The sequence below is a fragment of the Camarhynchus parvulus genome, chromosome 26 (assembly GCF_901933205.1).
Source record: "Camarhynchus parvulus chromosome 26, STF_HiC, whole genome shotgun sequence".
NCBI classification, from domain to species: domain Eukaryota; kingdom Metazoa; phylum Chordata; class Aves; order Passeriformes; family Thraupidae; genus Camarhynchus; species Camarhynchus parvulus.
The window spans coordinates 1,410,705-1,436,210 of record NC_044596.1 but is presented as its reverse complement, the minus strand read 5'-3'; the positions used below and the strand labels follow the sequence as shown (position 1 = coordinate 1,436,210).

Sequence of the window (25,506 nt, the reverse complement as noted above, 5' to 3'; positions counted from 1 at the left end):
CCTGAGGGGGCGGCAGGGGATGGGCAGCCTCTGAGCATGGCTGTGCCAGGAGCAGAGCCTGGCACTCGGTGGCTGTCCCTGCACAGGGGGAATCTCGTGCCTGGGCCCCTCGCCATGTGTGGCACAAGTGGGCACTGGGAGCTGCTCATGGCTACTTCTCAGCTCTGTGTTCATGGCATCCTTGCAGTACTGGGCACCCTTGCTGCCAGCCTGTGCTGGCACTGCATCACAGGGTGGGAGCAGAGCCCCCCAGGATTCCACAGGCTGTTGGTGACAGGGTGGGTGATTTTGGACCCAGGTGCTGCCCCAGCACTACCTTGCAGTAGGTCTGGGACCGGCACTCTCCAGGCTGCTCTCAGCCCTCCCCAGTGAGTGCCTGTTGCCTGGCCAGGGGAAGCAGAGCCTGCTGAGCCCCAGGGGCGGCACCCACGCCCCGGGGGGTGCAGAGCAGGTCTGCCCGGCTCTGCCGGCTTTGGGCGTGCTCTGAGTCACCGCAGCCCTGCGCTCCCAGCTCCGCGAGGCGCCTGGCTCGCACCCGCTGGCATCCTTGCTCAGCTGCCAGGGCTGCAGCAGCGAGTGTGGGGAGCCAAGAGCATCACCCAGGTGATGGTGACAGAGTCATTCCTGCCACTCGTTGCTGTCCCCAGCCTGGACAGCGTGGCTGTGCCCTGCCCTGCAGAGGGGTGACGTCCCCCACTGCCTGCCTGCCCTTCCGCCTCTGCAAAATGGGAAGAGCTCCAAGGTATCAAAGCGGGTCAGGAGGCGGCAGCGGTGCTGGCAGGGCTCCATGGGGGAATGATTAAACGCTTGCCAGGGGTTGGAGAAGGAGCATCTCAGTGCTCTAGGGTTTAGGGTTGGAGAACTATGGCGTGTGAACCTTGGAAAGCAAAAGGTCCCATTGGCACCTGCATCCTCTGCAGGTTCTGCCCTGGGAGCAGCCTGTTCCTCTTGTTCCTCCCTTGCAGCCCTGGGCAGCACTCAGCACCTCAGAGTAGCAGAGGGGAGAAACTGCAGCCTGGGGCAGTTCACAGTGCTGGTGGGCATTGGGAGGGACGGAGGGACAGGGACCAAAGGGTTGGTGCTGGCCTGAGGCAGGACAGGAGCCCCAGAGGTGTTCCCAGCCCAATCCCAGTGGCAGATATATTAGTACCTCATATCATGGGGCCCCTGGGCATATGTTGTTGTAGGGTGCCAGGTTGGATGTACAGAATCCTGCCCAGGGAGGGATGGCAGAGCTCTCATAGAGACATCAGGGCATGTCCAGACAGCAGTAGAGTCTCCTCTGTGCAGTGCCAGCATTGCCCACAGCACCCGGTCATGGCTGTGCCCTCTGAGTTACAGGTTGAGTCCCTGTGGGAGCGTCCTCGGCCACATGCTGTCCCCTGGCAGGGGCCCTGCAAGGCTCTGCCCGTGCCCAGCCTTGGGAGCATCACCTGCTACTGTCACCTCACACAGACCCTGTGACACAGCTGGGACGCTTAGGTGTGGTGGGCACTCTGCTGTCCACCCTGCCCATCCTCACCCCAGCAGGTGCTTCCCAGGGAGGCCTTGACTCCTCCAGGTGTGCAGGACCATGCTCAAGTCAGGAGATGCCTTAGCTGGGGCAAACCCAATGCTGCCAGCTCCATGCCCAGGGCACCTGGAGAGGAGGCCAGTGCATGGAGCATAATGTGGGTGAGCCCTGCTCTGCTCTGGGGTTGGCTCTGCTTGGGAGGACAGCCCAGAGCCTTTGCCAGGCAGGGCCTTTGCACTGCACTGTGGCTATTGTCCCCACCTCAAGCAAGACCTGACACCACAATGATAGGCACTCTGTCTGGGATCCCCTTTCCCGTCTCTGCTCCTGCGTGATGCCCCTGGAGCACAGGGCGTGAGCAGTCAGTCCCATGCTGGGGCTGTGCCCCTTGCCAGAGGTGGTGGCTTGGCTGCACAGCCCCTGTCCCTTCCCAGCCCTGGTGGGTTGAGCCCTGCAGCCATCCCGGGAGCCCTGCAGCCATCCTGGGCAGGGGGTGTCCCCATCCCCCTGGGCAGGGGTGTCCCCATCCCCGGGCAAGGGGTGTCCCCATCCCCGGGCAGGGGTGTCCCCATACCCCCAGGCTGCAGGGTGTCCCCATCCCCCTGCTCCTTGCGGTAGCGTTTGTTCGTTCGCTGCTTCGCGGAAAATGTGATGACTCGGCAGCCCCTGAGTTTCCAGGCCTGGTTCCAGCTGCTGGGTGGAGAAACTTCTGCAGTTGTCTTTAGGTTTGGCACAGCTGAAGGCTTCATGGTCAGGGGGGACTGGAGGGGAGATCCAGCATCCCCAGCTGAAGGAGGGCTCTCCCTCTCTGTGTCCCCACCTGAGGTGGCACAGTATCACTGAGGTGGCCGTGGGGAAGGCAGGGCTGGCACAGGATGAACAGCTTCTGTCCCGTGGGGAGGCTGCTGAGCCCTGCAGCGCCAGGGACAGGGCCTCAGCTTGGCTCCCAGCAGTGCTTTGGGCTGTTTCCACTGCAGCCACAGCCCAAACTCCCTGAGCTGAGGGAGCACAGCCACTGGGACCCGAGGTTAAATAAGCAGGGCTGGTATTCACACATGTCCCCGTGGCAGGGGGTGACAGCTCACTGTGCCACCAGGACATGCAGAGGCTCTGAAAGCTGCTGGGATGTCTCCTGGTCCATGCTCAGAGGCCAATTCCATCCTGGTGGGCAGCAAGGCATCCCCCAAGCCCATCCTCGTGCTGAGTGAGGTTATCTCTCCTCCTGGCTGGGGAGGCACGAGTAGTAGCACAGTATGGCAGCAAGATCTGAGGGAACACTGTGTCCCTCAGAAATCCCTGCTTGTCTGCCCAGCTCAGAGACCAGAACAGGTAGAACAGACCCTTTGCTCCTTGGGCAAGCCACTGTCCAGAGCAGCTGCCTCAGTGGGGGAGTGGTGGCCCCATGCAGGGCTGCAGCAGCAGAGGTTGTGGCTGGAGCTGGAGATGGCTGGTGCAGGGGCACTGGGGCTGTGCCCAGGCAGGTGCAGTAACCATGCATGGACTCGGATTCTCTCCAGCTGGGCTGGGCAGGCACAACCCAGCTGGAGTGTCCCAGTGGCTGGGTTTGTCCTCTTGCTGGCCTGGAACTGCTCTTTGGTATGCTTTGAAGCTGCAGGAGCCCCACCTTGACTCTAGGGAAAACCTCCTCTCCGTGCCACCACTGCAGGGACACTGCCTTTGACACTGGGGCATGCAACATCTTTTTCCAGGATTTTCCTTCAAAATCTAGGGTGCCTCCTGTGCCATGTCCCTGGATCACAATTCTTGGCCCAGCAAGGCCCTCCATCCTCACGTCCAGCCCCTGCTTCATCAGCCAGGAGCTCTTTGAACTCAGCTCTTCCATCACCTGCCACACTCCAGGGACACCAGCACTGTTTGCACTGCCTCTCTCCCAACCACCCTCCAGGTGACCCTCCTGGCTGCTCATGGCAGCAAACAACCCCACGCTCCCCATCCACAGTGTGGCCACCTGTGCTGGCAGCCTGCACCCCACAATGGACTGTGAGGGGACATCCAGTGAAAGCCCCTTTGCAAACCTGTTTGGGGAGTAGCCAGCTGCAACCTCCCCGATCCTGCCTGGGCCCCCGGGTAAACCTGGCAAAACCTCCCTGCAGTGAGGAGCTCCAGCCTCCTCCCAGCCGGCTGCAGCTGCCCAGCTCTGGAAAGGGGCCTTTAAAAATAGTCCCCAGCCCACTGGAGACGGCAGCAATCAGGCCCAAATCTCCCCCCGTCTCATTTCTGGGGAGGTGCTCCATCTCAGGGGCTGGAGGACCTCACCCCAGTCCCTGTGAGCACTCACCTTGCACTCAGGTTAATGGGGGGGCGGGCCAGCTGCCCATCAAGCTGGTGCCCAGCAGCACGGATGGGTGTCCCCGGAGCTGGCTGTGGCACTGGTTCATGGCTCAGCCTCATCACCCCAGGTGCTGGTGGATCTCAGTCCCAAGACTTATCAGGAGACCTCTAAGAGCCACAGCTGTTACCCTGGGCATCCATCACTTGAGCAGATGCACCCATGGCATTTTTGGCATTCAGCCCTTGGATCTGTGGGCATTAAAGGTTAAAAATCTTGCCTGTGCTGGAGCCAAGGCATTGCCTTCTGCTCCCACCCTGATCTCTGTGTTCAGGGTGCAGGGGAGGGGTCTGGAGACAGTGACATGAAGAGGCTCTGGTGGTAGAGCTGTACCTTTCTGCTGGGGGAACATCCGAGTCCTAGACAGAAGTGACAAACAGGCCCTCACTGCTGGGCTGAGCTGCAGGGCCAGGCCTCCTTTATCCTGAGCCCAGTCCAGGCAGGGACCTCTGCAGAGACGTGACTGTGACCACGGAGCTGGACTCCTGGCACCAGTCCCATTTGGCTGGGACCTGGGAAATTAACTGTTGCCCATGCCAAGGGAGGGGGATTCATGTTCCCTGTCCCCTTTTCCAGCTGGCTCCATCAGCCTGGGGGTTGTCAGAAGGGTTGGGGTATGGACTTGGGGTTGGAGATACATCCTAGACCAGGTCCCCTGTGTCCCCCTCTCCTCTTAACTGCATGCAAGGGCTGGAGCTTTCCCATGTCCCTGTCCAGATACTGGAGGTTGTTCTGTCTGCCACAGGTCCCACCTGACAAACTTCTGAGTTTTTTGTTGAAGGATTCTGGTGTTCTAGAAGACAGGTGGGGGATGTGTTCTACTCTGACAGCTCGGTAGCTTACAGTAATGAGCAGAGCTTGAATAGCCCTCATAGGTGGCCGTGCTGGCCACTGGGATAGACTCCCACGGCCACAAAGGCTGTGCTGGCTTCCGGACTGATGCATCACTGAACCTCTTCCAGCACTGTCCCAGATCCCCAGCGCTGATGTGAAGCCAATGGCATCTCTGCTGTGAATGAGAGCTGGCACTGTGCCACGCATTGCACAGACACCGCAGAGCACCGCCCTGCACGCAGCCTGGGCACAGCCTGGTCCCGGGGCAGCCCCCCGAAGGACAGCGCCCTCCCACCCGGGCACAGCGCGCTTCAGCCGCCCCTCAGACGGGCAAAGCGTGGTTTGGGCACCTCTGTGCCCGTGAGATGCCACGGCAGGAGCCTCTCAGAGTGCGCACTGCCCCCGCCGCAGCCTGCGGGCCATGGGCACGGCACAGAAACACCCCCACCCCTGCCCTCGGTGTACCCAAACCCCCTCCCCAGCCGCACCTGCGCAGCAATTAGAGCACACCGAGCTGAAGGGTGCCTGAAGGTGCAGCACAGAGAGAGCAGAGGGTGCACAGCACTCACTCCGCACTCGTAGCTCCCGGGAGCACCCCAGCCCACCGCTGCGCCCTCCCCGCGCTGGGCTGGGTTCGGGCGCGCCCTCCCAGCCGGGAGCCGCCGTCAGTCCCGTCCCGTCTCCTCCCCTCCCGCTCCTCCCGCCCCTCCCGCTCCGGCTCCCGGAGCTCCCGCTGATGCCAGAGCGGGCTCCAGCCCGGCCGAGCCCCGCCGCCGGCAGCGCCTCCCCCCCCGGCCGCCAGCTCTGCCCGCAGCCCGCAGCCGCTCTCCCGGACCGCAGCGGACACGGACCTGCGGCGACAACAGCAAATGCGCCCAGCGAGAGGCAGCCGCCCCCGCTGGGCTTCTCCCAGGCTGGAGGCGAGCTCTGCCCCCGCCCCGGGCCAGCGCGCCCGGCCGCGGTGCCACGCGCTGGCCGGTCCCCATTGATGTCATCTTGTCACCCGCGCTCGGAAAGCATGCGGGGACACAGCTCCTGGCTGCCGTGGGACACGGGGCTGGCTGGGGACAGCCGCTGCTGAAAAACTGCCCCCCACGCCAACTTTGTCGTCCCTCTGATCTGCTGCCACCAGGTCCCCATGAGGTCACTGCTGCTGCCGCTGCTGGTGCTGTGCGTGCCGCGGCTCCCAGGGACCCTGGCACAGGTAAGGGCTCGGCTCCCCAGCCCCGCTTCGGCTCCGCGGCTCTCGGCTGCCAGCTCGCTGCCGCAGGGGCTGCCCCGGCTCGGGGCTGCGGGTGCCTTTCCCTGGCCGTGCAGCTGCGCCACATCAGCGGCTTCGCCGTCCCGAGCGGCGCTTCCCCCGCTGCCCCTCGCCCCCGGCGCTCCGGGCCCGCTGCCTGGGAGCGCGGCGTGTCCCCGTTGCCGTGGTGCGCGGCTCCTGGCCCGGCAGTGGCCCGGCTGCTGTTCCCAGGGTCCCCAGCCGCTTCGCTCTCCTCTGCCAAAAGCGCCGCGATCGGTGGGGAGCCGACACGAGTCTGCCCGCAGAGCCGAGGGAAAAGAACGCCAGGAACATGATGGTTCTGCTGTGGCTTGTTGCAGGACAGGGAGTGGGCAGGAGACATTTCCTTTAACGTGGGGGGAACTGACGCCAGTCCAAAGCCGGGCACACCCTGCTGGGAGCAGGCTGTGAGAGAACGGGTGTCGCCGCTGCCGGGAGGGTGCCAGGGGCTCCGGGGATTCTGTTCTGCTCGTTGGGGTGGCAGCTGGACTGAGGTCTGTGGTCCCTCCCCTCCCTTGATGGTGGGAAGGAGGTGTGCCTGTAGGGGCAATGAGTTTGCCAGGCCCTTTGCAGAGCTCAATCCCTCCCTCTCTGTCCAGGACTTCTCCTGTGCCCTGGCTGGTTTGGTGGCCCTTTCCCCTGTGGGCATGGCCTGTGCTGTCTGCAGCTCCAGGACCCCTGCAAAAGGCCAGGGCAGCCCACAAACTGCATCTGCCAAGTCTGTCTCCCTGCCCTGGCTAAGGGAGGTCTGAGGAGTGACCTAGGCTCTCCTAGGAAAAGGGATCACAGCCCACAGATGCCATGTCAGGGTGGGAGCTGTGCCTGGCACAGGGCACCTCTCCCAGGTGCTGGTCTCAGCTCATCCCGCTCCTCTCTCACCTGACACTTTCAATCCCCCAGGGCGAGAAATGCAACCACACAGCACAGGCAGGGCTGGAGGGCCAGGATGCACCTGGTGAAAGAGGTGAGTCACAGCAAGGAGGTTCCCAGGCTGAGGAGGGCAGGATGGTCTCATGCTTGGAGGGGTGAGATGAGATGTGCTGGACCAGGACTCTTGGAGTTAAGAGTAGCTTTGTAAATATTCTGCTTTAGGCTGACTACATGCCCAGGGAAGGGGGAGAGTCAGTCCCATCCTTCTCCAGCAACCAACTGGATGGGGGCACAAGGCTCCAGAGCTCTCTGCTTCCACGGGGCACCAGCTGGGCTCAGTGGCAGCACAGCCATAGGTGCCCTGCTCAGAGCCTTGGAGTTGCCTGGGTAGGATCAGAATCTGTAAGGCAGCCCCACAGCTGCTGTAGGCCTGGAGCCAGCACAGTGCCCACGTGGCATCAGCCTGTGGCAGTGAGAAATCACCTGGATGATCCACAGGCACCTGTCAGGGCATGAGGTGTGTGTGGATGTGCTGTGTGTGGTGTGGTTATGGGAACGTGAGCAGTGCTGGGTCACAGGCCTCTGGCCCATTTTAGGTACATTTGTGCTGCAGATGTGAGGAGGGTCACAGAGAGAGGCAGGTGATGAAGCTGTTGGAAACTCAAGAGAAGCAGGGAAACATGGGCTGAGAACTCACACGTTCAGGAGATAAGAAAGAGCTTGCAGTAACAAACCATCCCTGCGTGATGCCAGGCAGGACAGCGAGCTGTGGGCTGCCTTCAGGTCAGCTCTGCCTGGTGCTCTGGGTGTCTGCTGACAGCAGGGGTGGCCCAGGGCAGCTGGCCGATGTATAGACATCTCACCCATGGCACCCAGCTACATTTAGTTAGCTCAATGTTACCCTTCCTGAGCTGGCTGATCCTAAATATGCACTTGAACTTCTCAGGGATGGCCCTGTGGGGCACTACGTGCTCCTATTCATGTCCATCTGATGTCCTCTGGTCCTTTTGCCCTCACCAGCAGGCTCCAAACCACAGCATTGCATGGAACAGAAGTTGCACATAGTTCTGAAAGTCCAGCTCTGGGGAAGACACACACACACAGAGCTCCTGAGTAGTGTCAATGGTGTTCCTGCCCCGGGCTCACCCCACACTGCTCCTCCCTGGCTGTAAAGGGTGCCCCATGGCAGCCCTCTGGGGCAGTCATTGTGCTTGGTTCCTGCTTGGTTCCTGCTGTCTCAGGAACCTGTGCCAGACCCTGTGTAAGCCTGTCATAACACGTTGCACAACATAAATTTTAAGTGCTAATTATTTCACAAATGTCTTATTAGCACTAGAGCTGCTTCTGGCGTTTCCCAAAAGCTGAGTGCCATAGAAGGTTTATGGATGTGGCACCTGGGGACTTGGGTTAGTGCTGGACTTGGCAGTGCTGGGGGAGCAGTTGGACTCAATGATCTTAAATGGCTTTTCCAACCTAAATGGTTCCATGACTAACAGCAAGGCTGAGGATGGGGGTGTGTAACAATCTGCTGGAGACATGGTGAGGCAGAGATGGACCCTGCCCTGGTCACACCACCAGCTTGGGCCTGACAGACAGGCTCTGCTTGGCTCCTCTTGTGTGGGTGACTCCTGAGCAGCTCTAAGGGCAGGAATTCAATAGCAGTTTCAGCCACTGACCCATCAGTTCGGCCAAGCCCTGAATGCCACTTCCCTGTCCCCAGACACTCCATTGGGATGCCACAGCCCCAGCACACTGACCTGACTGCTGCAGCACAGCCAGGGCAAGGACACACCTCAGCAGGGGCTGGGGCCACTCTGGTCCCACATTTCCTCCATGCATGCAGTGTCCCACTCCTCCCATGTCACCTCTGAACTGGGCAGGATGGGGGTGACCCATTGTCTGGATCCCCCAAAGCCACCTTTGCCCCTCCTCTGTCAGAGCCCACACAGAGGCAGAGACTGTTGCAGGGAGCACAGTGGTCCCCTGCCATATCCATCCTGCCCCCTGGCTTGCTTCTCCATGGTGGACCCAGAGCCTTCAACATCTTTTTGGAGGGCTCAGGCCAGCCAAGGTGACGAGCAATGGATTATACCCAGCCAGGGAACTTCTCTGCCTTAAACCAGGACTCTCTGGACAAAGCCCATGGTGACTGGAGCCTTCTGGTCTTTCTCCAGTGGAGCAGATGCTCCATGCTTAGGAGCATCTCTTTGACAGCTTCCTTTGAGTCAATGAAGGTTTCTGAAAGTTCTTCAGAAGGCTGTTCAGAGCCCTTGGGGTCAGGGTGGTGGTGTACCCAGCAAGGGGGGGTGCCTGGGAGCTGGCCCTGCAGGCTGGCACCCAACACCACCAATCCCTGCTGAGAGTTTTGGCTTTGCCTCTGCAGGCACCCTCCTGAATGTCAGTGTGAGTGACCATGACCGCTCAGACTCCCTCCTCCTGTCCTGGGATGAGCCAGAGGGAGGTGCCAGGGGATATTTCCTTGCCCTGTCCCCCCTGGGGTCAGGCATGCTGCTGCAGAATGGCTCTGCTGGACCCAACACCACCAGCTTCTGGTTCCATGGGCTGACTCCTGGCACACGCTACGAGATCGAGGTGACAGCCATGCTGGCCTGCAGGGATACCACCAGCCAGACCATCACAGCACAGACAAGTAAGGGCTCCCCAGGACCTCAGTGCTCCTACCAGTGGTTGTTGTGCTGTTTGGAGTCCTACTAGTTTGTGGGATGTTGGGCTTTTCCTCACTTTCACAAGAATTAGGGTCCTTCCTGGGTCCCCAGAGTCTTAGGGGTCATTCCCTCATCCTTGTCCTGCCCCTGCTCCTTGTATGGGCTGGGTTCATGCTGTGTCTTCTCCTCCTAGAATAATGGAGGTAATGATGGACCAGCCCATGGTGTGGCTCACAGAGAGCTGAGGGAAATGTCATGCCTGGAAGTCTAGAAATAGCTACAAGGAAGGAGCATCTGCTCCACAATTTTGGCACATCTCTGTCAATCACTGCTCACCCCCAGGCCTTGCTCTGTGCCAAGGGCTGGAGAAGGGGCAGGGCTGGTGGCTGTAAAGCTCAGGTGGGGATGGCAGCCCTTGCCTGCACCTCTCCAGAAGATCCTTGAGTAAATCAGTGCAGGTGAAGGTGGGAAACCTAACAAAGGAGAGTAGAGCTGGAGGGAGGAGATAGGGCAGTGGAAGGGCTGGTGTCAGGCAGCAGAAGCAGAGGCTGGTTGTCACAGAAAGGCAGGTGGCAGGACCCACAGGGCCAGCAGGAACAGAGGACCTGTCAGCAGGTGAGTTCCAGGTGATGATGGCTTCACCTTTATGTGTTGGGCCTGACCAAACCTCTGCTCCGTTCAGAGGAGCTGCTGAGTCTGATCCAAGGGGATGGTGCAGCCACACAGCCTGTAGGGGGCTGGTGAGTGGTCAGGGAGGTCATGGGGCTGTGCTTGGGGAATCCCTGCTGGAGCCCCTCTGCTCTGGAGACAGGCTGAGAGCTGGGCTTGTTCAGCCTGGAAAGGAAAAAGCTCCCAGGTGACCTTAAAATGCCTTTTAGGGGATTTGAAAGTGGAGAAATAGGGGCTATTTACTTGGGCAGATGGTGGCAGGACAAGAGGGAAGAGTTTTAAACTGGCAGAGGAGAAGTTTATATCAGATTTTAGGAAGAAATTCTTCCCTGTGAGGGTGATGAAGCCCTGACATAGGTTGCCCAGAGAAACTTTGGCTGCCCCATCCCTGGCAGTGCCCAAGGCCAGGCTGGACAGGGCTTGGAACATCTTGAGCCAGTGGAAGGTGTCTCTGCACAGGCTGCCCAGAGCAGCTGTGGCTGCCCCATCCCTGGGAGTGTCCAAGGCCAGGTTGGACAGAGCTGTGAGGCTGGAATAGTGGAAAGGGGAATGAATGAGCTTCAAGGTCCTTTCCAAACCATTCCACGGTTCTGTGGTTCTATGAAATAGATTTTTGGTGCTCTTTGATTGCTGTCAAGGATATGTTGTGGTAGCAGCTGATCACCTCATCCTGGTGGATGTTCCCAACGTGATGGGTGCTGTGCAAATACAGCCAAGGAATCCAGGAGCCTCTGGCAGGTCAAAACAGTGAGGGCAGCCCTTGCAGAAGCCACTATTGCACCATTCTCCCAGCCACTCTCTGCTCTGGCCTCAGCCTGGTGAGGGGGGTGGGACTGGATGAGCTTTAGGGTCCCTTCCAACCCAAACCTTTTCAGGATGCTGTGACTGGGTCCTGTGAAGCTGCCAGGCAAAGGCAAGTTCCACCAGCCTGTGAGCAGCTTGCCAGCTCAGGCTGTGGCAGAGGCAGCCAGCAGTGCCTGTCCATGTCCCATGCAGGTCCCTCACCTGTCCTGAACCTGACTCTGAGCAGCAGCAGCTCCTCCTCTCTGCGTGCAGCCTGGGCACACGGGCACGGCCTCAGGGACAGCTACAGCCTGGCACTGTGGCACAGCCACTCCCAGAGCCTGGTGAGGAACGTGTCCCTCCTGCCCAGCACCTCCACCTTCCTCTTCGAGGGGCTCCAGGCGGGCAGTGAGTATGCCCTGAAGGTCAGCACGCTGGCTGGGCCCCGCCAGGCCAGCACCAGTACCCACCAGTGGACAGGTAGGGAGTGATGGGTGCCCAAGGAGGGAGGGGTGCTAGGAAGGGTTTGGCAGGAAGGATGCAGCACATGTGCCAGGCTGGCGAGGGGAAGAGGTCTCCAGGCTTGGGGTGGGGAGCTTGTAAATGGTGGGGAGCAGCTGGAGTGTTTCATATCCCCATTGTGAGCTGAGTGCCTGGGCCAAGGGGAAAACTTTGTACCCAGGGCTTGGATTTGTCTATTCTCAGCAGAGAGGGGAGTCTGGGGATCCTGGATCTCCTTACTGCCGAGAGCTGTGGGAGTGCTGCAGTACCCAGCCTGCCACCCCTCTGCCCTGTGTAGGGACCTCCGGCCTGTGTGGGAGGGGGCACAGGAGAGACATCCCTCAGCAGACCCCTACCACACCTTCACCCTATGCCATAGAGAGCAGCTGTGGGCACAGGGGGAGAGAGGAGGCTCCAGGGACCATCATCCCCAGTGCTGACCCTTGCTGTGTCCTGCTCTTCTCCTCAGCTCCCTCCGTCCCCACCCAGCTGAGGCTCAGCCCAGGTTCCAGCACCAGCCTTGTCGCCTCCTGGGCAGGGGCTGCAGGGGCTGCCTGGCTCCACCTGGAGCTCCACAACCTCCTCACCCAGAAGGTCAGCATGAGCCTGTCAGCCAGGAGGGGCCTCAGCAGCTACACCTTCCAGCACCTGCACCCTGGCACTCACTACTGGCTGGGGCTCAGTGCCACAGCTGGACCCTACACTGCACTGGGACCCAATGCCACTGCCTGGACATGTGAGTATCAGCTTGGTGGCCCCAGCTTTCTCCCTGCCTCTGGTCCAGCCTCTGAATCCAAAAATCCTTGGGTGCACAGCGTGGTTTTGCTTGGACCTGGCCAAAAGCTGCTCCAGGACCCAGCTCTGGGGCACTGCTGTGGTGGGGCCAGTGAATCCCCTGTGCTGGCCTGCTTCTCCCTGGCATGCAGTGGGAGCAGCCTGTGGGCTCTCCCCTAGGAGGAGGATGGAAGAGCAGCAGATCCCACTGGTGTTCAGTGCTGCTGGGGCTTGGCTCTCATTGTACAAGGGCAGCAGAAAAAATGGGGCAAGGGGGCAGCAGCTGAGCTGGTTTGAACTGGAGGCCTCTGGGAGGGGCTTATGCAAGAACAAGAAAGACTTTTTACATGGGCAGACAGTGATAGGACAAGGGGTGAATGGTTTTAAACTAAAATAGGAGAGATTTAAATTAGATATTAGGAAGACATTCTTCCTGTGAGGGTGCTGAGGCCCTGGCACAGGGTGCCCAGAGCAGCTGTGGCTGCTCCATCCTTGGGAGTGTCCAAGGCCTGGGAGTGTCCCAGGACAGGGCTGGAGGCTGGAATAGTGGAAAGGGGAATGAATGAGTTTCAAGATCTTTTCCAATCCAAACCATTCCACAGTTCTGTGGTTCTATGGAATGGATTTTTGGTGCTCTTTGATTGCTGTCAAGGGTATGTTGTGGTAGCAGCTGATCACCTCATCCTGGTGGATGTTCCCAACGTGATGGGTGCTGTGCAAATACAGCCAAGGAATCCAGGAGCCCCTGGCAGGTTAAGACAGTGAGGGCAGCCCTTGCAGAAGCCACTATTGCACCATTTCCCCAGCCACTCTCTGCTCTGGCCTCAGCCTGATGAGGGCCCTGAAAAAGGGGAACTTTGCTGGTGACACCATATCCATAGCCCAGTGAAAGCTTCCAGTCCTGAACTGGCTCTCCCAGATGTTTCCAGGAGGGAAATAAAGAGGGCAGAGCAGATTCACTCTGAACACCAAGGTAGTGTTGGCCCCTTGTCCTGGCACTGGCCAAACACTGCTCACGTGTGTGCTGGGAGGAGCTGGGTGCCACCAGGTGTCAAATCTCCAGCTCCTTCCTGCTCCACCTGCCAGCCTGGGGAGCTGGAGCCTGCTCCCTGCTCCGTGCAGATGGGATTTTGGAAAGCCTCCAGAGCTCCAGCTGGTTTCTTTCTGCTCTGGAGCGAGGCTGATCCCTGCTGTTGCTGTCTGCAGCTCTGACCTGCTCCACTGAACAGAATTCCCCCATGCCAGACACACGAGCCAGGGGCATCTGGCCAGGAGTTTGGTCCTGGCCAGTTCCTGGGAATATCAGCAAGCTCATGGTGGGATGTGAATGGAGTGCAAGGAGACTTTCAGGAATTTCCCAGCAAGGCTGCCAGCTTTGTCTGGGCTCTCTTAGTCCAGGAATGCTTGTGCTGGGGAGTGCAGATGGCTCAGTCCAAAAGGATGTCTAAGGCTGGATGTAACCCTGCAGGAATGAGGCTCAGCAGTGTAAGGGGTACAGAATACCCCATAACCCTGACTCACACAATCCTATTCCCTTCCAGACCCCTTGAGTCCTGACAATGTGACCCTGAGCAGTGCAGAGGAGCAGAACTCCTTAGAGGCTCGCTGGAGTGTCCCAGGGGGGCACAGGGACTTCTACCTGGTGACCCTGCAGGAGGGACAGGACAGTGCTCCAGCCAGGAACATCTCCGTGGGTGGGGACAACGATCACGTCACCTTCCACGGGCTGAGCCCTGGCCAGCAGTACTCTGTGCAGGTGGTGGTGGTGGCAGGGCCCTACAGAGCATCAGCTCAGAGCTCAGCAGCCTGGACAGGTGAGCAGAAAGGCCACGTGTGACCCTTGGGGCTGTTCCTGCTGCCTGGAGGGGGCTGGAGGTGAGGCAGACCCAGGGACAGGCACTGGGACACCTGGTCTCATGAGCAGGTTGTGGGTCAGAGCAGGAAATTCTGCATCCCCACAGCTCCTGGTGAGGGAGGGCTCAGAGGTCCTGGGCAGGCTTGTGTCAGGCACAGAGCAAGACCAGATCCTGCTTGGTGCCTTGTGGACTCTGCTGGGCAGGTTGCAGGCAGCTTCCTGCCTTCCCCTCAGCACAGCTGGGTGGGTGGGCAGGGAAGCACCACCAGCCCCCCAGAGGGGACATCTCCCTGTGCTCACTCTCCTGGGTGACCTGTGCAGCCACAGCTGGTGCTGTCCCAGAGCTGCCACTCTGGGGAGGGACAACTGTGGGGAGGTACCCACCCAACTGTGGTGCTGGGGGTCTCCCAGAGCTCTCCCTGCAGCCCCTTCTGCCCCTGTGTGGGATGGAGACAACTGCAGTGTCACAGAATCACACAACTGCTAGGGTTGGAAGGGACCTCTGGAGATCATCTGGTCCAACCCCCCTGCTCTAGGGTCACCTAGAGCAATTTGAAAAGCAGCAAATATCTTGTGAAAGCCATGCCTGATGCAGTGCCCCGTGTCATGCTGTCCTTGTCCCTTGCAGAACCACGAGCACCCTCTGCTGTGAGCCTGTCCAGCCAGGGCAGCCCCCACAGCCTGCTGGCCAGCTGGGAGGAGGCCTCAGGGGAGGGCTACGTGCTGGTCCTCAGCCTTGCAGAGCACCCTGTGCAGAACAGCTCCTTGCCCAGGGGTGTCACGAGCTTCACCTACGAGGGCCTGCGCCCTGGGACCCTGTACACCTTTGAGGTCAGCACCGTGGCTGGTCCCTACACATCCTCACCCCAGTGCATCTCCAACTGGACATGTGAGTGCCACAGCCCCTGATGATAGGTCTTTTGTCCTTGGGTGTGTGTGGCAGCCATCTTGACATCTTCAGTGTCATGCTTTTTATAAGCTACAAGAATGTTGAAGTTTAGTGGATGATTAATTGATGATTTGTGATCATGATTTATATTTTTGTTTGGTTTTTTTGTGGGGGGAAAAAAGAAAAGGAGGGGGTTGGTTTTAGGATTCTGTATTTGTTTTGGGGTGATAGTGGAATGATGATGATTGATTGTTTAGTTTTTAATACTAGGAAAGATAGAAGAATCCCTTCCCCTGATGTCACACCTCAGGGCACTGACAGCACACATCTTCCACAGCTTAATCCAATAACTGGGCAAAAGGCTCAGCAGGAGGCAGAGGTGGTGCTGATGTGTGTGACCCTGCTGTTTCCCAGTCACCAGGCACAAGGGGCAGCTGAACCCAGTGGCCTTCTCCTCAGCCCCCCTCCTGTGGCACTGCTCAGGCTGTCACTGCCTTCAGCCACCCCTCCACCACCCACCACCTCCTCCAGCACCAGAACAATTTTTTCTCTGCCAGTTTGAGCTGTGCTGGTCCAGTCCTTGCCAGACTGGTGTGTGGGTGTCAGCAGGGGTGGTCCAAGCACCTGGATGAGGTTTTCCCAGGGTGGGGACTCCTGCCCCAGCACATTTGGAGCTGCACTTCTGCCAGATGATTCTAGACCTTTCCTTTCCCAGACCCTTTGCCCCCAGAGCAGCTGACCCTCAGCAATGGGGGCCACAGCACCTCTCTGCAAGCCTCCTGGAGAGCAGCTTCCTCTGGCAGCACTGGCTACACAGGGACCCTCTGGGAAACCAAGTCCCAGGAGCAGGTCAGGAATGTGACTGTGGGGAGTGACTGGACCAATGTCACCTTGGAGAACCTGGTCCCTGGGCGGCAGTACACGCTGGAGATGGCTGCTGTGGCTGGGCCTTACAGATCCCCTGTGAGATCAGCCACTGACTGGACATGTGAGTGTGACAGTGCTACCCTGCTGCAGGTCACAAGCACCCCTGCCCCTGAGAGCAGAATGCTCAGAGTCAGAGTGGCCCATGTGTGGGGAGGTGGGAGCCAGAGACAGGGGTGCATAGACAGACAGAATGGTGCATAGACAGACAGAATGGTGCATAGACAGACAGAATGGGCAGTCAGCTGGGGCCACATTCAGCCATGTTGGAAGTAGAAGGGTCTGCAGTGCACGAGGAACAGAAAACATTCCCAAATGTCACCCAGGGGAAGGTGGGGACCCACTCCCACATGTGCTGTGGAGCAGGGCCTCTGGCTGCTCTGGGTTTGCTGTGCTGACTCCTGACCTAACCCCAGCAGGCACAGACAGGGCAGGGTACCCAGGACAACCCCACAGCACAGCACAGCCTCCTGTCACTGCCTGGCTGTCTCCTGTCACTGCCTGGCTGTCTCCTGTCACTGCCTGGCTGTCTCCTCTCTCTCAGACCCTCTGGCTCCATCCGGAGTGACCCTGACCAACACCCGGCGCCCGATGGGGCTCTCGGCCTTCTGGGACAAGGCTGCTGGTGATGTGGACCAGTTCCACCTCCAGCTCTACAGCAAGAGCCATGCAGCACAGAGGAACACCTCAGTGGGGCCAAACACCCACAACTTCACATTCCTGGGGCTGTCCCCTGGCACTCAGTACTTCCTGAAGGTGACTGTCGTGTCGCTGGCCCATACAGATCCTCGTCACACTTTGCCACTGAGTGGACATGTGAGTCAGAAGTGTTCCCAGTCTCTTGCAGGGATGGGACATCCTGGCACTGCCTGCAAGACTAGCAGTGACACAAACTTGTCTGGGTGGAGGGAGGGCTCCAGTGACACCTGCATGCTCCCTGTCCTGGAAGACAGAGCACGTGTCATAGGTTAGGTGCTGTGAGCTGGACCCCAAAAGATCCTTTTCCACAGTCAAGTTGAACCTTCTGGTGATCTGAAGGCCAGCCAGGGACTGGTGGAAGAGGGATGTGAGAGGAAGCACATAAATCTGTATGGGCTTGCTGCTCCCTGTCTGTGGAGCAGAGCAGCCCACTGGGAGCTGGGTGCTCTCAGCACCTGCCTGCCAGCAGCACCGTGGGGACATGCACAGGCAGCTTGCATGTGTGCAGAGGTGCAGGCTGTGCCCTGGCTCCTCTACCACCTCATGGGTGTCCATGCTCTGCTTCCCTCCAGATCCCCTGTCCCTGGCTAACGTGAGTGTGCAGCCTGGCCGGGAGCCCCAGGAGCTGCACGTGAGCTGGGTGGAGTCCGGAGGTGGCAGAGATCACTTGGTGCAGCTCTCAGTGGCTGAGTCCCTGTCCATCATCAGGAATGTGTCTGTGCCCCGTGGAGTGACCCAGCTGGCCCTGCAGGGGCTGGTGCCAGGCTCCCGGTACCGCGTGGAGATCATTTCCCAGGCCGGGCCTCACCGCATCTCCTCCCAGACTGCCATCGGCTACACTGGTACAACACAGCTCCCCTGCTCCCATCCACTGTGTGGATGCCCACAGTCCTCCAGCTCCCAGCCTCATTCTAGAGTTAGTTCTGGCTGGCCCAGGTGTGCCCCAGTGACGCTGTTTCTCTCCCACAGTCCCCCTGGCTCCTCGTTCCCTGTCTGCCAGCCCTGTCAGCGCAGCCCGGGCTCTGGCTGTGCACTGGGAGGCTGCTGCTGGCCACAGGGATGGATACCTGCTCAGCGTGCTCCAGGAGGGCTCTTCTGCACAGCCAAGGAACCTGGAAGCAGGGAAGGACAGCACCAATGTCACTGTGCCACAGCTGGAAGCAGGGACATGCTACCTTGTGAGGATCTGGGCGGTGGCTGGGCCCTACCGCTCCCTCCCCGAGAACATCACCGGCTGCACAGGTCAGCAGCTGACACCCACGGGTGGTGGCATCAGTGAGGAGAGGGAGGAGAAGGGGAAGGGGAAGGGGAAGGGGAAGGGGAAGGGGAAGGGGAAGGAGAAGGAGAAGGAGAAGGAGAAGGAGAAGGAGAAGGAGAAGGAGAAGGAGAAGGAGAAGGAGAAGGAGAAGGAGAAGGAGAAGGAGAAGGAGAAGGAGAAGGAGAAGGAGAAGGAAGGCACCCTGGCCTGGTTTCTGATGAAGCTGGCCTGTGGTCACTTCCTGCCTCCCACAGTCTCCTTGTATGAAGATGGCTGCATGTTCAGAAGTGGATTTTTTCCTCTCTGCCTTGTGTGTCTTGTTTTTCCTCACAGTTCCTGCTGCACCTACAAACCTGAGCCTTACCAACCCAGGCAGCTCCTCAGAGCTTTACACATCCTGGAACAAGCCCCCTGGCAGGAGGGACCACTACCACGTTACTCTCTACAGCCTCAGCACCCAGAGCAGGATTCAGGTCCAGACCTTGAGTCCAGATGCCCTGAACACCACCTGGACTCAGCTGGAAGCAGGCAGCAAGTTTGCTGTGCAGGTCACTGCTGTGAAAGGCTCATTAGAAGCCTCTTCCATCAACGTCACCCAATGGACATGTGAGTCTGACTGGCTGGGTTGGGGACCCCACTGTGAGCCTCCATCTGATCCTTGCAGAGCACCCACTGCCACCTTCCCCATGCCAAGCTGTGCCCACAGCTTCTGTGTGGTGGTCCCACCTTTCTGCTCACTGCCCTCACTCCATCCTGGACACAGAGCCAGTCCCCCCATCTACCCCAGAGGCTCTGGTTATCTCCCCTGCCACATCCAGCAGCACACCCCAGGGATGATACTCCCAAAGCCATGAGCCCTGCCTGGCCCTTTGTGCCCAGGCTTCTCTCCAGAGGAGCTCTGGTCCAGCCTGCCTGGAGGAGCCCTGGCCACAGCAGCCAGCTGTCAGCACTGAGCAGGAGGGCTCACTGTGTCCCTGTTGCTTTGCAGATCCCCTGGCCCCTGTGAACCTCACCCTGAGCAGCCCATCAGGCTCAGCACTGGTGGTGTCCTGGGCAGTGCTGGGCCGAGGGGCAGAAGGCTTCGTGGTGGATGCCCATGACACAGCATCTGGCACTCCTGTGGGGCACACGCTGCTGGGTGGGCATGCCAGGAGCCACATCCTGAGGAGCCTGAGCCCTGGCACCCGCTACAGCGTGGCAGTGAGTGCCACAGCTGGGCCCTTCCACGCCAGCACCCCCAACCTCACCCACTGCACATGTGAGTGTGATGCTCTCCTTGCTGTGTTCTTCTGTTCCCTTCCCAGTTCAGTCAGGCTGGTGCAGCTGTCCTGCTTACCTCTGCCACCCACGCAAGTACCCAGTGCTTGTTCTCTGCTGGATGCAGCACGAGGAGTCTGTGCCTGACCCTGTGCCACACCCTGTCCCTGGTAGCCACCCACAGTCTCAGCCAGCAGCCAGGCAGGAAACAGCTGCCACAGAGCCCCAGCCAGCCTGTGGCACCCTGCTGCTGCCCAGCTCCTGCAGCGCAGACATGGAGCCTCTCCTTGTGGCAGTGAGCCCAGCTGTGGCTGCTGGCAGTGACCTGTGCTTCCTCCCCAGCCCCATTGCCCCAGCTCCTGCAGCACAGGCCTGGCACAGACAGAGCTGCCCAGATGTGCCTGTGCTGGGGCATTCCCTGCCTGTGCTGGGGCATTCCCTGCCTGTGCTGGGTCATTCCCTGCCGGTGCTGACCCATCTCCCTGTGCACAGAAGCACAGATGTGTACAAGCACCTGTACTGTACCTGTGTACAGAAGGCTCACCCAGTCCTTTCCCACAGGTAGAAACCACACCTTGTTCTGAGCCCAGCAGTGGCTGCTGGCAGTGCCCTTTGCTTCCTCCCCAGCCCCGCTGCCTCAGCTCCTGCAGCACAGGCCTGGAGCTTCTCCTTGTGCTGAATGAGCCCAGCAGTGGCTGCTGGCAGTGCCCTGTGTTTCCTCCCCATGGAGCATGTCCTTGTGCCCAGCAGTGCTGCTGGCAGTGACCTGTGTCTCCTCCCCATGGAGCATGTCCTTGTGCCCAGCAGTGGCTGCTGGCAGTGACCTGTGTTTCCTCCCCATGGAGCATGTCCTTGTGCCCAGCAGTGGCTGCTGGCAGTGCCCTGTGTTTCCTCCCCATGGAGCATGTCCTTGTGCCCAGCAGTGGCTGCTGGCAGTGACCTGTGTTTCCTCCCCAGCCCCGCTGCCCCCGGCCGCCGTGCGCCTGCTGAGCTCGGGGCACCCCGACAGGCTGAGCGTGGCCTGGGGGGCCCCAGCTGGGGGCAGGGATGGATACAGCCTGACCCTGTACCGGGCAGCCCTGGGCACTGTGGCAGCCACAGCCTCGCTGGGGAGGGACACCCACAACTTCACCTTCACGGGGCTGGCCCCAGGACACGAGTACTCCCTGGAAGTCGCTGCCACAGCTGGACAGTACCAGGCAGCAGCGCCCAAAATCAGTGCCTGGACATGTAAGTACCTGAAGCAGTGTCCTCTGCAGAGGGGTGGGAAATGTCACACCACTGGGCTGTCCTGAGGAGGGTTGGGGGGTTCATGGGGGACCTGGTGGCTTTGGAGATGTGCACACACCTCTGCACAGATGTGAACTCAGCAGTTAGTGCAGGGCCACGCTGCTGGCTGCATGGCACTGGCATGTTCAGCTGTGGGCTTGCACAAGGCCTTGCTGATGAAACAGTAATGCAGCCTCTGCTGGGTTTGGGGTATCCCCGGGGGGCTGCAATGGGTCTGGATAGCCCAGGCCTGCTCAGCACAGCCTGTCCCAGTTCCCAATGGGGTCTGGATAGCCCAGCCCTGCTCAGCACAGCCTGAGTTCCCAAACAGCTCCCAGGCCACCTCAGCAAGCTTAGGTGATATCAGCTCTAGTGATTATCAGCTCATTTGTGATTTCAGCTCTTTGCTTGCTGGGTGCCTTGGGCAGACACAGGGAGAGAGAGGGGAAGGCTGTGTGAGGTTCCACAGGAGTGTCTTTGTTGAATCTTCTGTGAAGGTTCTCAGGGACAGCTCTTCTGCCAAACTGGGCAAAAGTAGGGGTTTTTATAGGATACAGGAGTTTTAGAAATTGTCCAGTAGTAAGGGTCAAAGGAAAGTGACCTACAGTCTTACAGAGAGATGAGCAAGGGTCTGAAGGCAGACAAAGGAGCTTCTAAGGTCCAGTCATCATCACTGGGCATTTCCTATCTTGGGCTGCTGACTGCCAGGGAGGCATTGCAGCCTCTGGGCCTGCTACAAAACAGGGCTGCCCAGATGTGCCTGTGCTGGGTCATTCCCTGCCTGTGCTGGGTCATTCCCTGCCTGTGCTGACCCATCTCCCTGTGCACAGAAGCACAGATGTGTACAGGAGGCTCACTGAGTCCTTTCCCACAGGTAGAAACCACTTTACCATAAAGGTTCATGAAATTAATCAGTGTAGTACAAGAAACCACTCCACAGTCCTCCCAGCAGAACAGGTCTCTGCTCTGGAGATGGGCTAATCCAGCACTTCTCCCCACCCAGAAAGGTTCTAGGGCTGGTCAGAGAACAGAGGCTGTGCCAGGGCTGTACCTGCCCAGCAGCTGGGTGTGGGAACACCCCTGTGCTCATGGCAGGGTGCAGGTGTTCCCACTGGGCTGAGGGAATGAGCATGACCTGGATGAGGAGGGCATGTGAGGGACCAGTAAGGGTGAGCATCATTAAAGGTGAGGTGAAATGGGAGTGGAAAAGAGACAAGTGAGGATGAGGAGGTGTTTGTCAGAGGGGATCCTCCCTCGGGGAGCACCTATCCTGCTGCACTATGACCATCAGGTGTCTGTGTCCTGCTGCTGGGTGTCCTGTCCCTAACACGAGGTGTGGTGGCTCCCCAGCTCCTGCAGCACAGTCCTGGCACTGTAGCAGACCCCATAGAATTGTCTAAGACCCCGTGGAGGGCTGAGACTTAACAGTAGGAATTGCTGAGTCATGATGAGACAGCAAAATAAGCCCCTGTCTTCCACCTCTCGGACCCTGGCTTATCTCTGTAACCCCATAGGTCACTTTCCCCTAACCCCTACTATTGGACAAGCTTGGATCCCTCTGTACCCTATAAAAAGGGGCTGTTTTAGCCCATTCAGCAGAAGAAGAGCTGTCACTGGAACCCTTCACAGACCCCTCAATAAACCATCGCTGTGGAACCACCAGGACCTCTCCTTCTCCTCTCTCTCATTTGCTTCTCCCCCGAGCCCACTGGCGCCTTAGCAAGCAAGATGTGAAAATCATAAGAGAGCTGATAATCACTAAAGAGCTGAAATTCACTGAGCTTGCTTAAGGTAGCAGCGGCTATGAGCAGCCTGGGTATTCAGGCACTCTGTCTCCAAGAGGGACTGAGCTATCTGGATAGGACTGCCTTGCTCGGGGGCAAAGCCTGCTCTGGGGCAGGGGGGACTTTATGGCACAGACCTGCAACATGTCCTTGTGCTGAGCACAGCTGTGGCTGCTGGCAGTGACCTGTGTTTCCTCCCCATGGAGCCGTCCTTGTGCCCAGCAGTGGCTGCTGGCAGTGACCTTCCCCCCCATGGAGCATGTCCTTGTGCCCAGCAGTGGCTGCTGGCAGTGACCTGTGTTTCCTCCCCATGGAGCATGTCCTTGTGCCCAGCAGTGGCTGCTGGCAGTGACCTGTGTCTCCTCCCCATGGAGCATGTCCTTGTGCCCAGCAGTGGCTGCTGGCAGTGACCTGTGTCTCCTCCCCATGGAGCATGTCCTTGTGCTGAGCACAGCAGTGGCTGCTGGCAGTGACCTGTGTCTCCTCCCCATGGAGCATGTCCTTTGCAGCGTGGCTGCTGGCAGTGCCCTGTGTTTCCTCCCCATGGAGCATGTCCTTGTGCTGAGCACAGCAGTGGCTGCTGGCAGTGACCTGTGTCTCCTCCCCATGGAGCATGTCCTTGTGCCCAGCAGTGGCTGCTGGCAGTGACCTGTGTTTCCTCCCCATGGAGCATGTCCTTGTGCCCAGCAGTGCTGCTGGCAGTGACCTGTGTTTCCTCCCCATGGAGCATGTCCTTGTGCCCAGCAGTGGCTGCTGGCAGTGACCTGTGTTTCCTCCCCAGCCCCGCTGCCCCCGGCCGCCGTGCGCCTGCTGAGCTCGGGGCACCCCGACAGGCTGAGCGTGGCCTGGGGGGCCCCAGCTGGGGGCAGGGATGGATACAGCCTGACCCTGTACCGGGCAGCCCTGGGCACTGTGGCAGCCACAGCCTCGCTGGGGAGGGACACCCACAACTTCACCTTCACGGGGCTGGCCCCAGGGAGCAAATACCTGCTGGAGGTGGCATCTGTGGCTGGCTCCTTCAGGGCACCTGCAGGGAACGTCAGCAACTGGACGTGTGAGTACCTGTTCTGAGGGGATGTGTGTGGGTTCTCTGCTTGTTTTTTCTGCCTCTGTCAGGATTGAAGGCACTTGAGATGATAGTTCATGTTCAGACTCAGGTGTTTATCATTTCTTATCAGTGTTACAGCCGCAAAACTATGAGTTCTACAGTCTTTCATTAGCAAGGCACAAAATGGCTAACTATCTCTTGTTACAAGGTCTTTTAAGGCTAAACTATCTAATTAAGAAATGACACCTCGATTATTTTCCCTTTTAACCCAATAACTGATCCCTTGAAGCCCTCAGTGTGGACTTTTCTGTCCAATCACAAAATGCCACCCAAACTCACAGAGAAGGAAGAAGAAGGTAAAGAAGAACAACCTGTCTCTGCCCTAAAACCTCCATCTTGCTTCATATTTATTTCTATATTCTGGAACCTCAAACTCTAAGCTTTCCACCCTGTGATATTACACACTTCTAACCAACTCCACACCCATAATCTCAGTGCTATTTATCAATTTTGGAAGCCTTCTCCACAGCCTCAGGTCAAATGCAGTGTTCTCTTGTGGATCTGTGCCTTTCAGCACAGAAAGTTTAAAATTCTCAGCATCCAGGGTTCCAACAGATGTGTGCCTTGCTGGGCAGTCAGGAAAGCTCATGGTCAAGAACATGGCCCTGCTGACCTTCACAGCAGAGCCCAGGCAATGGCAGTGAGCAGGGCTCTGCCCACTCTCACCATCTCTGCATGGCTGGCCCAGAGAGCGGTGGTGAATGGTGCTGCATCCAGCTGGGGCCAGTCACCAGTGGTGTCCCTCAGGGCTCTGTACTGGGACCAGTTCTGTTTAATATTTTTTTAGACGACATGGATGAGGGCATCGAGTCCTTCATTAGTAAATTTGCAGACGACACTAAGCTGGGAGCTTGTGTTGATCTATTGGAAAGAAGGAGGGCTCTGCAGAGAGACTCAGATCAGTTGGATGGATGGGCAGAGTCCAACAGCATGAAGTTTAATAAGTCTAAGTGCTGAGTTCCACATTTTGGCCTCAAAAATCCCCTACAATGCTACAGGCTGGGGACAGTGTGGCTGGACAGTGCCCAGGCAGAAAGGGAGCTGGGGGCACTGATGGACAGCAGGCTGAACATGAGCCAGCAGTGAGCCCTGCTGGCCAAGGATGCCAACAGCTCCTGGTCTGGATCAGGAATAGGGAGGTCATTCTTCCCCTGTACCTGGCACTGGTGAGGCCAAACCCTGAGTGCTGTGTCCAGTTGTGGCCCTTCAGTTTGGGAAGGACGTTGAGATGCTTGAGCGCGTCCAAAGGAGGGAAATGAGGCTGGTGAGGGGCTTGGAACACAAGCCCTATGAGGAACGTTTGAAGGAGCTGGGGGTGCTCAGCCTGGAGAAGAGGAGGTTTAGAGGTGCCCTCATTGCTCTCTACACCTTCCTGAAGGGAGGCTGTAGCCAGGTGGGGTCGGTCTCTTCCACCGTGCAACTGACAGAACCAGAGGACACAGTCTCCAGCTACATCAGGGAAGGTACAGGTTGGATATTAGGAAAAAATTTTTCACCAAAAGAATAATAAAGTACTGAAATGCTCTTCCCAGGGAGGTGGTACAATCACCATTTCTGGATGTGTTTAATAAAAGATTGGACGTGGCACTTGGGGCTATAGTCTGGTTGAGGTGTTAGGGCATAGGTTGGACTCGATGATCTTAGAGGTCTCTTCCAGCCTCATGATTCTGTGATTCTGTGATTCTGTGATCAGCTCCACCAGCCTGGGGGAGGGCAGCTGGAGCTCCAGAGCCATGCTTCAGGGCAGAGCCAGGCAGGAGGGAGCAGCAGTGGGGAGTTCACCTTCCCCTGTCCCCAGGCTGGCTTTGTGTTCCCTCCTCAGCCCTCCCTGCTCAGGGCTGTCCCTGCTCAGACAAGCACAGAGAACTTTGCAGAAGCCTTCAGCTGCCTCTGGGCTGGTGGGTGGAGCCACACAGTGGAGGCTAAGGGTGCTGTCCATCTAAAAGATCTTCTGATATATATTTATTTTATTTATTTTATTTAGATTTTAATACATTTTGTGTTAATAATATAAAAATAAGTTAAAACATTTATAAATAATAATAAAATGTTAATAAGATTAAGTTTCGTACTTTATACTTTAAGTTTATTAATTCTTTGTTTTTTTTTTTTTTTTTTTTTTTTTTTTTTTTTTTTTTTTTTTTTTTTTTTATAAAAATTTAATTTTTTAATTATAAATTTTTATAATATTTTTACTTTTTTTAGTTTAAGTACTCTTGAGTTA

At 58.2% G+C, this 25,506-nt stretch overlaps 1 protein-coding gene across 1 annotated transcript in view; it reads left to right on the top strand.

Moving 5' to 3' along the window:
- Nucleotides 1-5,424: 5,424 nt before the first annotated feature.
- LOC115913765 (receptor-type tyrosine-protein phosphatase V-like) overlaps nucleotides 5,425-25,506 on the top strand; it is a 46,422-nt gene continuing 26,340 nt past the window's right edge. Inside the window, 16 exon segments of the mRNA XM_030965995.1 lie at nucleotides 5,425-5,901; nucleotides 6,877-6,940; nucleotides 9,230-9,496; nucleotides 11,178-11,444; nucleotides 11,935-12,201; nucleotides 13,781-14,053; nucleotides 14,723-14,983; nucleotides 15,699-15,971; nucleotides 16,452-16,672; nucleotides 16,675-16,723; nucleotides 17,179-17,448; nucleotides 17,576-17,848; nucleotides 18,198-18,470; nucleotides 18,853-19,122; nucleotides 20,079-20,351; nucleotides 22,956-23,228. Of these exon segments, the coding sequence (XP_030821855.1) occupies nucleotides 5,836-5,901; nucleotides 6,877-6,940; nucleotides 9,230-9,496; nucleotides 11,178-11,444; nucleotides 11,935-12,201; nucleotides 13,781-14,053; nucleotides 14,723-14,983; nucleotides 15,699-15,971; nucleotides 16,452-16,672; nucleotides 16,675-16,723; nucleotides 17,179-17,448; nucleotides 17,576-17,848; nucleotides 18,198-18,470; nucleotides 18,853-19,122; nucleotides 20,079-20,351; nucleotides 22,956-23,228 (3,640 nt within the window). The 5' untranslated portion in view covers nucleotides 5,425-5,835.